Source organism: Phoxinus phoxinus (assembly GCF_949152265.1).
Source record: "Phoxinus phoxinus genome assembly, chromosome: 9".
In the NCBI taxonomy this organism is placed as follows: domain Eukaryota; kingdom Metazoa; phylum Chordata; class Actinopteri; order Cypriniformes; family Leuciscidae; genus Phoxinus; species Phoxinus phoxinus.
Genome location: NC_136884.1, coordinates 12,552,300 through 12,564,521, shown reverse-complemented (window position 1 = coordinate 12,564,521; position 12,222 = coordinate 12,552,300). Strand labels below are relative to the sequence as shown.

The 12,222-nt window shown below is 38.0% G+C and overlaps 2 protein-coding genes across 2 annotated transcripts in view; one reads left to right on the top strand and one right to left on the bottom strand.

Moving 5' to 3' along the window:
* Nucleotides 1-3,103: 3,103 nt before the first annotated feature.
* pax4 (paired box 4) lies at nt 3,104-6,419 on the bottom strand (the record flags this gene model as incomplete). The annotated part of the gene is made up of 7 exons (XM_079622990.1): nt 3,104-3,453; nt 3,527-3,599; nt 4,370-4,452; nt 4,559-4,690; nt 5,591-5,681; nt 5,944-6,159; nt 6,237-6,419. The coding sequence occupies 7 exons, from the start codon at nt 6,417-6,419 to the stop codon at nt 3,104-3,106; spliced, it is 1,128 nt and encodes a 375-aa protein (XP_079479116.1).
* A 5,107-nt stretch (nt 6,420-11,526) lies between these two features.
* Nucleotides 11,527-12,222, top strand: part of snd1 (staphylococcal nuclease and tudor domain containing 1) — a 99,676-nt gene continuing 98,980 nt past the window's right edge. The window contains exon 1 of the mRNA XM_079622280.1: nt 11,527-11,878. Coding sequence (XP_079478406.1) covers nt 11,801-11,878 — 78 coding nt within the window. The 5' untranslated portion in view covers nt 11,527-11,800. The remainder of the gene's footprint in view (nt 11,879-12,222) is intronic.

Sequence of the window (12,222 nt, the reverse complement as noted above, 5' to 3'; positions counted from 1 at the left end):
AAAGTTATTTTTCGTCATTTGCAATATTTAAGTTTCTATTAAACAGTGTTGTTATTGCTAACTAAAACTTTTTTTCAATTAAATGTATCCGGCAACATAGCACATAACAAGATTACTAAAATGTAAACTAAATTTAAAATGAAACCATATAAATTTTAATTAAAAATATTAAAAAATACTTCAATAGTGTGTAAATAATACTAAAATAGCACTGCTATTAAATTGGAAAATGTCTGATCATTAATATGCTAATGTAAGTTTTCTTTCTCTGCTGCTCTGAGACCAATGGCCTGATGGTTTCCATTCACTCAAGTCTAATGTTTCAACCCATCGAACGTGTGTGTCAGTTCGCTTTCAGCGGGGGTGTGTGTTCAGGCGACCCGTACCTGATGAATACAACCCCCTCTTATGGGCGATAGAAAAGGACGTGTGAGAAGAAAGGTCATGCAGACCAAAGCCAATAGTTTCCTGTTTCCTCCAGTGCACTTAAATCAGCAGGGGTCAAAGGTCAGAGTTCAACCTGTTGAAAAGCTAACTGAATTTATAAAGCAGTTACTTCAGCCGAACGGGAGCAGGCGGACAGTGTGTTGAAGCAATCACGGATGAGAGTCAGGAGAGCTCTCGTGAATACGCCGTTTCAATTCCAGATCCATGATGGATTCTTGCCGCCATATGAGGTTAAACTAATACACTTGATTCAATTAATCCAGCGGAGGCTGATTATTGTTGAATCAGATGTGTTAGTTCAAGGCTGGAACAAATTATGCCGTCGTGGCTTCCCAGAGGACAAGAGTTGAAAACCACTGGAACAGACACGAGACGTCTGATCTTCTATAGGACTCCAATGTACAGTAAAACACAGAGGTTTTGTGTTTAAATCAAGAGAAAACCACATCTCTCCGCGAGTAATCATTTCAAGTCACTTTTCTGCTTCAGTGCTTTGTTAACTGCTCGTATAATGGCTCTCTTCAATCTTTTTTTATTTATTTTTGAGCATCTTGCTCGTACTGGTGCATATTTTCTTTATAGACGTTCCTACTGCATGTACACAGAAAGGGGTTTTTATGCGTTTGATCTTTCGAACGTGGAAAATAAACACTAACAATTTTTGATTCATGGCATTTATATTAGAGTAAGCCTGTGAGTTTGACCTCTGCGTGTTTGTCGGAGTGGCCCAGACTCCCTGTTAGCGCTTGAAGCATTCTGGTTTGTGTCCAAGTGTTGATCTCGTTCACCCACCGTGTAGAAGTATGCGAGTCCAGTCCAAAGCTCACAGGAGAGATTTCTTACCAGATGAACCTGTGCTGACAGAGGTGGTCAGAGAGAGAGAGAGAGAGAGAGAGAGAGAGAGAGAGAGAGAGAGAGAGCGTACTATACACTGATCAGCCACAACATTAAAACCACCTGCCTAATATAGTGTAGATCCCACTCATGCTGTTAAAACAGCTCTGTTGCGTCGAGGCATGGACTCCACAAGACCTCTGAATGTGTCCTGTTGGATCTGACACCAAGACATTAGCAGCAGATTCCTTGAGTCCTGCAGGTTGCCTCCATGGATTGGATTTGTTGGTCCAGCACATCCCATAGATGCTCAGTCAGATTGAGATCTGGGGAAATTGGAGGCCATCACCTTGAACTCAGTGTCATGTTCCTCAAACCATTCCTGAACACTTTTTTGCAGTGTGGAAGGGTGCATTATCCATCAGGGAACATCATTGCTATGAATGGTCTGCCACAATCTTTAGGTAGGTGGTACGTGTCAAAGTAAAACCCACGTGAGTGCCAGGACCCAAGGTTTCCCAGCAGAACTTTGCCCAGAGCATAACACGGCCTCTGTCGGCCTGCCTTCTTCCCATAATGCATCCTGCTGCCATCTATTCCCCAGGTAAATGACACACAATCACCCGGACATCCACCTAACCTAACAGAATGATTTATCAGACCAGGCTTATTCCATTGCTTCATGGTCCTTTATTCCAGATGCTTTCGCCTACAGGGGTCATCATGATCTCTCTGACTGACCCACACGCAGCAAACTGGGATGCAGTTTTGCATGCATGTGTGTTCTTTCTATCATGAGCAGCCATGATAGAACAATCATCATGATTGCTCATCAACAATTTGAGGAAAAGTAGCTCTTCTGTGTGATCGGATCAGATGGGCTTCTCTTCATATGTGCACCGGTGAGCTTTGGGCGCCCTGCGGTTCACCGGTTGTCCTTCCTTGCACCACTTTTGGTTGGTATAACCACAGCATACTGGAAACACCCCACAAGACTTGTTGTTTTGGAGATGCTCTGAGATGTCTTATCATTATTGATAAGATATCATTATTTTGGCCTGAATAGCAGGGCCCTTGGTGCATGTGCTGCGAGATGACCTCTAGGACTTTTATTTTACATTGTGTATATGTCTAAAAAACACCCATTTGCTCATCTGTTTAGCTAAATCGCTTTTGTTATTAAATGTAGAATAAAGGGGCTCTGACACATGCTGCAAAATTCTTCATTAGCATTTTGTTTTAAAGTTTTTTTAAATCCTTGAAACTATTTTTTTTTGCATATAATATGTTCAAAGACTTCAGATATGTTTCACTTGTAAGTTAAAAATGTGTATTAAATAAACAAAAATTATACAAAATCTTGTTTTAAAGATGCATTATAAAATGTAGACCAATATTTTTTTTTGATTTAAATTATAAAAACAAGTCTTAAAATCTTGTGTTGCTTATAATAAGAATAATAAGAATATTTTGCTATTTTATAAGACAATAAGTGGGAAAAAAAGTGTTTTGTTTTTGCATTGTAGGTGTATCTCTTTATTGTTTATTCTCGATTTGACAGAGACAATCTTTAGGCAGACAATAAGTGAGACCGTTTTTCAGTTTCCAGTCCATGTAATTTTTAAAGCACTTCACTATTTCATTTTGTTCTCACTTAAAACATACAATCAAAATATCAAAAACATAATTTGTTTTTTATTAGTCAAAAAAAAAAAAAAAAAAAAAAAAAAAAAAAAAAAGTACATCCAGACCAAATGCCACTTTTTCTTTCCTTTGCTGCCCTCTACAGTCCACAACGTTCAGGAACGTTCTATCTTGGCGTTCAAAAGCTTGAAACATTCTGTCCAATCAGAGATTGATGAGAAGCCCACTGTGAGCCATTAGCCATTAAGATGCTTTCATCTGTGTTCAAGGGAACCGATCGGTAATCTGATTCCATGTGGCCATGTTGGTGATAAGATGGCATCAAACTCTCTGTGCGATCCAATGGACATGTTGACATTGCATTTGAGTTCAAATGAGCCCATGGTGAAGTGTTTTTGTCTCGGTGATGGGCCAATGGAAAAGTGGATTGTGTGTGATGAGCCAAGTAACCGTCCAATGAGCTGCCAGAGGTCGCTGGCAGAGAAATCAAAGCATTCCTACTTCTCAGAAACACGGGGCTTGTTACACCTGAGAAAGACACATCATTTATAATGCAGAATACGTGATTCTACAATGAAAACAAGACATCAGCATCACTTACCCAGTGACCCACAGTCACTACGGTCTTCCCTTCGCTCCCTCCTCATCCTCGCTCTGCGATTGGAAAACCAAACCTTCAGATGGAAGGTCAAGATCAGGTCAAACATCGAACACAAGCCCCTTTAAAAGAACACTCCACTTTTTTTGGAAATAGGCTCATTTTCCACAACAGTTGAGTTTTACCGTTTTCGAATCCATTCAGCCGATATCCGGGTCTGGCGGTAGCACTTTTAGCATAGCTTAGCATAGATCATTGAATCTGATTAGACCGTTAGCATCTCTGTCAAAAACATGACCAAAGAGTTTCGATATTTGTCCGGTTTAAAACTTGACTCTTCTGTAGTTACATCGTGTACTAAAATTTACTATTTTCTAGGCCAATATGACTAGGAACTATACTCTCATTCCTGCATAATAATCAAGGAGCTGTGCTGCCGTACCAGCAGGCGCAATGATATTACGCAGCGCCTGAAAATAGTCCCCAGCCAGGTAACTTCCAACGTGACCGGCACTAAGTTTGTTATATCGTTGCGCCTGCTGGTCATGGTAACTCTTTGGTCATTTTTTTGAGAGAGATGCTAACGGTCTAATCAGATTCAATGATCTATGCTAAAAGTGCTACCGCCAGACACGGAGATCGGCTAAATGGATTCGAAAACGGTAAAACTCAACTGTTTAACTCTAGGGGAGTTGAAAAATTAGCCTATTTCCAAAAAAAAAAAAAAAAAGTGGAGTGTTCCTTTAAATATATGTATGCCAACTCTGAAAGACTCTTCTTCCTTTGACAGATGTTTATCTATGAGGAAAAAAGCATTTTTTAATTGAAACTTTAAATCTGAATTGCCTTTATGGTGTCTTGTGGAAGGTTTGTCTCCTCAGACAGCTTTTCTCTGGTCAGCAGGTCAGGGTAAAGCCCACGGATGAACTCTGAATGGCCAGAAATCAGAAGGGGAGATGTTGCAATGTCAGTATAATATCTCACAGATGCCTCTGAGCGGACAGTGAGAGATTGAAGTGACTGAAAGTGAATCACCTTTCTCTAACCTCTCACTCTGATTTGGTGTGAACGCTGTTCTGTTGCGAGGAGAGGTGCCTCGCAGGGTTGTGTCCATTTGTTGCTGAATTGTCTGAGCGGTTGTGTGGAAACTCCTCTGCTCATCCACTTCTGGGTGAAAGGAAGTGAGCGGAGAAGGTTAGTAGACATATTTGTTTCAAGACCAATAGGATGAATGCATGTGGGACATTTTAGAGGGGACACTTAATCATCTTTATCATTACGGGCATATTCTTCTATTAGTAAACATAAGCAAGTTCATCTAACCTAAACTGTGCAGTATAAGTAAAACAATAAAGACTTATTTTTGTATGTGAGGTCATCTTAAAATGTAGCACTGGGAAAATTTTGTGATTGATTTGTTGTTGGTTTTTCACTACCATTCAAAAGTATGATTTTTCTTTTTAAAGAAACATATATTTTTATTCAGAAAGAATACATTAAAATCGAAAATGACAATGAAGACTTTTATAATATTATAAAGGATTTCAGTTTCAAATAAATGCTGTTATTTTTAACTTTATGTTCATCAAAGTATTCTGAAAAAGAAAATTGATCACCGTTTACACAAAACAATTTAGCAGCACCACTGTTTTCAACATTCATAATAATAAGTTGCTTGGGCTTCACATCATTAGAATGATATCTGTCTGAAGGATCATGTGACACTAAAGACTGGAGTAATGGCTGCCAAAATTCTTCTTTATTTATTAGAGATAAATAACATTTTAAAATATAGGCTATAAAATAGAAAACAATTGACTGTTTTTACTGTATTTTTACAGTAATTTTTTTTATACTGTCAAATAAGTGCAGCCTAGGTGAGTATAAGAGATTAAAAAATCTTAATAACTCCCAATATTTTTGAATAATGCCATAATATCAGAACACATAAATCAGTTTGTGCCATTTTGAACAACACTGACAATCAGATGACATTTTAAAACTACACCAGTGACGAATATCTCGGTTCACTTGTGTTCACCTTGAATTATGAATGAATCAGATTACCTGTGTAAATGTGTTTGACACTTGGATATGCACTGCCCACCATGTCCACATCAAGATGAATCTTCTTAAGAATCCGGTTTATGGATGACACCTGATGGACATCATTGATTCGTTGAGTCATACATTTCTCCGCAAACGGTTCTTTATAGTGGAAAATGTCTCTTAAAATGTTCTTCAAGTATCAAGTTAAGAAAATAGTTATTTTAAGAACTGTTCACCAAAACGTTATTTGGGGAACCCCACAAAAAAAGGTTCTTCACTATTTGGAACCTTTATTTATTATTTCTATGCAGACATTGGCCTTCAAAACTACACCAGCTTTAAGGAAAACCTCTATAAGTGTTGTAACCTACACTGGGGACTGTATCTCCTCTGCAGACTCGATCTGTCGCCAGTTTTTGTCGGATCTCCCAGGCGAACAGTGTGGGGTTCTGCCGCTTGTGCTGCGCGATGATGGAGATGACGTCAGGAGTCAGGAGTCTGGGTCTGCTACCTCCCGTTGCTTTGGGACCAATGGCCCCTGTGCGCTGAAACCTGCCCAAAATCTTACTAACGCAGCCGTTGGAGACCTGACAGAGCGCAAGGTTACTCCAGCATGTAGATATTTACATTAACACATGGTAAAGGTGAGAATTGTACTCAATACCTTCAGTATTTTGGAGATCTCACACGGTCTCACGCCCTCGGTCGCGAGCTCAACCATCAATCTCCGTTTACAGACGGGCAGAGGACGACCGTTCAGAAACACACCGCCCAGCTGATTCACACTCCCTTCTCCTGACACATATATATCCATAGATAAAGCTACATTACTGGGAGGTTTGCGCATTTATACTGCAGTGGAATTTATTCCATAATCAGTTGAACAACTTGAAAAGTTAATATTAGAGTTTAGGTAAATTATTGTTGATTCTGCTTTAATGTGAACCATCAGAGATGCTTTGCCACTCATGGACAATCAGCACGCGTCTAGTTTTCTGCGCCTTTGCTGAATAAATGTGACTATATAAAGATTTCATAATTGTTATCCGTTTAATTTTTGGCTCAAAAGACTGCTGGAGTTCTCAGAGTTTCAAATCAATTTCTTCATCCGTAAAAGTCACTCAAAGTGGCAGAAAAGGTTAAATGAACAACAGGAAAGTACGTTGGCACAACTGATAGGCTAGGCTACTTATAAAATAAGTGCACCAAGTAGGCCTATGTTGAAAATCTTTGGAATAACTGTAACGATTAAATACCGACCTTCATTTCCCAGAACAGAGTTTGCGCTGAACATCCCAATGGGCACCTGGTAGCCTTGCCAAAAGAAAAATCATTAAAAAATATATATTTTTAGTAAACATTTAATACATTAAATTAGCCTGAAATCGAATGCGGGAAGACAACTACAACGAGTGAAAGCGAGGAAATCCTTTTCTTACAGTGAAGACGGTGTTTTTCTGTGCTGTTCTTCTTGAAGGAGATGCGTCCTTGCGCGTGGACACCTCACTGCCCCCGCGCGCGACTTATTATATAGCTAACCTAGTGTCCTTATCAAGATGACGTACTGTGCACATAGGGGGAAAAAAAGGTAAACATAGACTCTCGGTGGTGACAATGTAGTCACCAGTGTTCACACTGTAGAAAAAGACGGAAAATATAATCATTTTCTGCCAGGACATTATGCATTAATTGTACGGACATTTCCGTTAACCCAAAAGCAGTGCAAAATTCAAAATACAGGTAAAACACCTGTGAAAAAACATCAATACATAAAAATCATTCATATTAATCAAATTCGTTGTGCCCTATTTTTTTAACGGATTTTTAAACCATATTCATAAGTTAGGCCTATCCCTAAAACCAAAAGGGGGAAATTATAGGTGAATAATGATGTTGAAGCACCCCGTTGTAAGTCTAAACTTGACATAAACTGTAAACTTGTCCCAAAACTGATTGGTTGATTGGAATGGTTCTAATATATACAATTTAGGTAGGCTACTAATAGGCTATGTAGACTTTTGGTAGCAACAATAACTTTGAGGTATATGTAGGCCTACTAGATATAAATATGTAGGCCTATAGGCCTACCTTTGCTGTCCTAAGATGGACAGCTTTTGTATTTTTTTCCTGAGAGTGAAGGATTGCAACACCGTTTTTGTAATGTTTAGAGTAAATTGCAAGCATAAAAGCGCGTATTTGACTCTAAAAGTGTTGTTTGGCAAAACCCGTCCATTCACTTCAATGATGTTGACGCGCTTTCCATTTCATAGGCCTACCGAATGTAGCCTAGTTATTAGTTTTAAAAGTATTTTAGTTAAATGAAGTTTGTGGCACTCAGTGCCGTAAATGCCAAACCTCAACAGATTACACTCAGAAAAACAATCTTCAAAAATAATAAACTAAACTAAAAATCTCATTGTGTAATCGGCACTGTGTGCACCAATGGGACAGTTATAGACTTACAGGTTCCCTGCGCACATATGAGGGGCACGAATATTTATAGAAAGTAGGTAGCCCAAATTATTGTTTTTCTTCAACTTAGAAGATGTGTTCATTTAGAAAAACGTCGCTTGCATAAAGAACATGCTTAATGAGATTAAAGAATCGCCTTTGCTGAGCGAATAGAGAGCATCAAGTGTGTGAAGTGTCTGATTTCAGCACCCGTCCGCGCTGAGCATGACCCATGATGTTCTGAATTTGCGAATTAAATCAGTGCTCGCCCACATATGAAAGCAGTCAGCTTCCAAACGATAATTCTGAAATGTTATACTAATTTATGTGCCCACAAGCCCTATTTTACTACCGTGCTTCTCAAACGACTGGAGATTGAGGCTCTCCGGCTGTCACGTGACTGGCGCATCTTTCATCCTTCCACGCGACGACTGTAGCTACATGTTAATCAGATTTAGTTATTTTAAAGCAAACATTTGAAAGCCTGCTCCAAAGACGACTGCCATATGGTAAAGTGCTTTTGATAAATCATAAATCCATCATGGAGCCCCTTTTATTACATTTTCTTTCAAGCATGAACAAATAGAGTCCGAGGGGCAAATGTGAACCAATTGTGGTTTTATTTATAAAAATCGAGAGTTGAAAACCCTCCCAGATGTCCCTTGTCTGGCCAGCAGATAAAATGTGTTGTAAACGTTTCAAAGGAAATATTTGGAGAGCAAATATTAGCGCGAGAGTATCCACACAAGCCTCATCTTTGGTCCTGCTCAATGACTAATTGGGCATCATTAGGTAAATCCACACAGATCGAAGATTGTGGAAATAAGGTTGGATTTTAAAATGCCATATGGTGCAAATTACATATTAACCACCTCTTACAGCATAATAATATCTGCAGTACTGAACGATGCACATATAAACGCAACGACCGGTTTGAACGCCAACATCTCCTTGCCAACGAGATGAAAAGCCAAATAACATATTTATTTATCACTTCAGAGAGCTTTACGTTGTTTTTTTGCTAATTTTATAACGAAAATAGATAATTAAATGAGTTAATGTTTCAAAAAGGAGATAAAAAAGGAGGAACACCTCCCTGTGCGCAAATCTGTCTGGCACTTTGGGGATGTTTACAATTTGAACTCATAAATCGATACGGTTTTGATATATTCACGGATCTTGAGCCATCAGAAATCAAGAAAGTCACACTAATGATTCATCTTTCCATGTTGTCCTCTGAATTATAGCACTTAAAGTCTGATATTGCACCCGCGTAAATGTGTGCATGGAGCTCTCCAAACGCGCACACGTGTGGCCCACAGTTATGTGCTATTCGAATATCAATTTAAATACTGCGGATGCATCTTTAAAATGAAGAGAACACAAAACTTTTTTGACACTCGCTTTAAAGTCAAGGAAACTTTTTTTTTTAGTTTTCACTGTTTCAACTGAGAAAGTGCACGTATGTGCCAATGCGAAAATGCAGGGAAATATCTAATCTTTTACATTTCCTCCCCAAATGTGTCATTTAATTGCAAAACTGTCCAACAAACACCTCCTTATCGTATTCAAGGCTCTTGGTTACATGTACTCAACGTTGTTAGAGCTCAGTGTGACAGCTGGGAACAGTCCGGAATAGAAGTAATCGTTTAATTTCTTACACAGACCTATGACAATCATAGCAGTGATGATATCATGCGCCATATGGTTATAAGGCATATGTGAAAGGAAGCATGTTTTCAGGTTCTTGCGTTTGTTTGAATATTTTGAATCAACAATGATCGACTAACGTTTAAATAATTCATTTGACGCATTAAGAGATGTGACCTTTTATTAATCAAGTAAATTAATGGAACAATAAAAAGGGTGACCTATAGTTGTATGGTTGTGGGCGTGAATTAATGTAGCCTATTCCCAATCTGCCTTCCTATTCATATGACCACGTTCATGAATTTTGTATGAGATAAAAATGAGCATTGTAAAAAATAAATAAAACTGTAGGCTAGCCTACTATTAGATCATTTGGGTGCAGGGCAGCACGCGCATTTCTATTTGTTCCAATGATTCCAATGCATACTTCTAAATTCAATATAATCTACTTAATCAATAGAAAAAAGTTCGTCAACTGAGTCTCACTTCATTAAAAAAGAAAAGAAATGGAGAAGTGTAATATTGAGTTATGAGTCAATGCAATATTTGTCAAATGGTGTCCTCTAGTGGCCAGTAAGCACTTCCGCAGCTTTATTGTCTAGCAGGGGGTCCTAGATGAATTGATCTCTCATCTCAATATTAAGTTTTTTTTCGTTAATGTCAAGAACACGTATGTCATATTTTGACAGTTATGATGCATGCACAATTATGAAACCCGTCGAATTAAAAACGAACATAAAATCATAGTCTATATAGTTAGGTATGTGCCTAAGTGCTTTCAGTTTCGGTATTACCATATCGGCTTATTCAACAGGAATTATACACTCTCTATAAATCAATTCCAAAATGCAGGTATTAAGATTAAATTAGATTAAATTACACAATTAACAAATTAACAATTAACAAATATGATGTATTTTTGTCTTTTCACATGTTTTAGGGATTGACAGTAATTAATTTTTTCTCTCTTTCTTTTTAAATTAATATATCCTAATAAAGAATTTTCGTTTTAAGGCTCTTACGTTGTTAATAGTGCGCATATTGAGTTATAACAGTGATTTGTATTGAACAATTTCAATTTACAAACTCAAGGAAAATTTAATTACATATGAAAATATAACAAATAGGCCCATACATGCAGAACAGGCTTCTATGCATGATCTCTCAACCAACGATGCATCGGAGCTACGCAAGGACCGCCTGCCTCTGTCCATGTCACAGAGAAAAGTATTTGTATAAATATAAATCAATATTAAAAATAAATACGCGTGCAAATAAATGCATAAATGCATAAATGCATAAATAAATGCATAAATAAATGCATAAATAAACGCATAAACGGAAAAATAAATAAATAAATAAATAAATAAACAAACAAAGTTAGGTCCATAATAAATAAAGAGCATTTATTCTATGAAGTAGTTTCTTTCTTTCTTTCTTTCTTTCTTTCTTTCTTTCTTTCTTTCTTTTTTTCTTTCTTTCTTTCTTTCTTTCTTTCTTTCTTTCTTTCTTTCTTTCTTTCTTTCTTTCTTTCTTTCTTTCTTTCTTTCTTTCTTTCTTTCTTTCTTCTATCTATCGTTGGTGACTGTATGCTTACTCATGAAACATATGCGCCAATATAAAGATATAATAAAATAAATAGTTGCAAAGTAAATAAATAATAGTATAGTAATAATATTAGAACAATAATAGTAAATAAAAGCATATATAGTTATTGTAGCAAAGTAAATAAAATAAATAATAATAATAAGAAGAAGAAGAATAAATAAATTAATAAGTGTTAAACTGGTGTGTGTTGTGAATATGTGCAGTGTGCACACGCTTTTTTTAAATCTGTGCTGACGTGTCGCACCTCCCCACTCACCGGATGTCATCACTCGTGTCGAACGTCACAACCAAATCGCCCCATTCAGAGCGCGAGTGTGACGCTGTGACCGAGGAAGTGCAACATTTCGACGTGTACATCCCAATGCTGTGCTTCCGGTTAAGCAAAGCGTGATCAGTCGTGCTCAGTCTCTCTTCTTCCCTTTCTCGGCTCACAGTAGAGGCGTCTCATAGGACTCTCCCGGTTCCTTTACCTCTCTCTTTCTTCCCTCCCTAACGGAATACTCATCCAGCTCAGCGGACATGGCATCTGCAGTACAGGCACAAGTTCAGTCCAACCCAACTTCAGCCCCGCACTTGCAGAGGGGAATAGTGAAGATGGTAGGAGAGCACACGGGGCACAAGTGTTGGTCTGGGGGGCTGTTGATAGCAAATACTTTAAAAGTTCAAGTCTTTAATGTCAGGCATGTATTATGCAGCCTGTTGGTTTTCCACGAGTTCTCTTGAGTTTTGGCGAGTCTTCAAGTTGTTTCCATGATCAGCAGAGATTGACAGAAGTTGAGCGGTCTTCAGCTGTGATCCAGATGGCCAACGTTATATTCAAAGTTTCCTTAAACATTTGAATGTCTTTTATTTGCTGTTGTAAACATTGTTATATACCGGTCGCTAAGTCTAAATATTTTGCAGCTACAGCTCAATGTTTGCAAAGAGGCACAGATTTCATA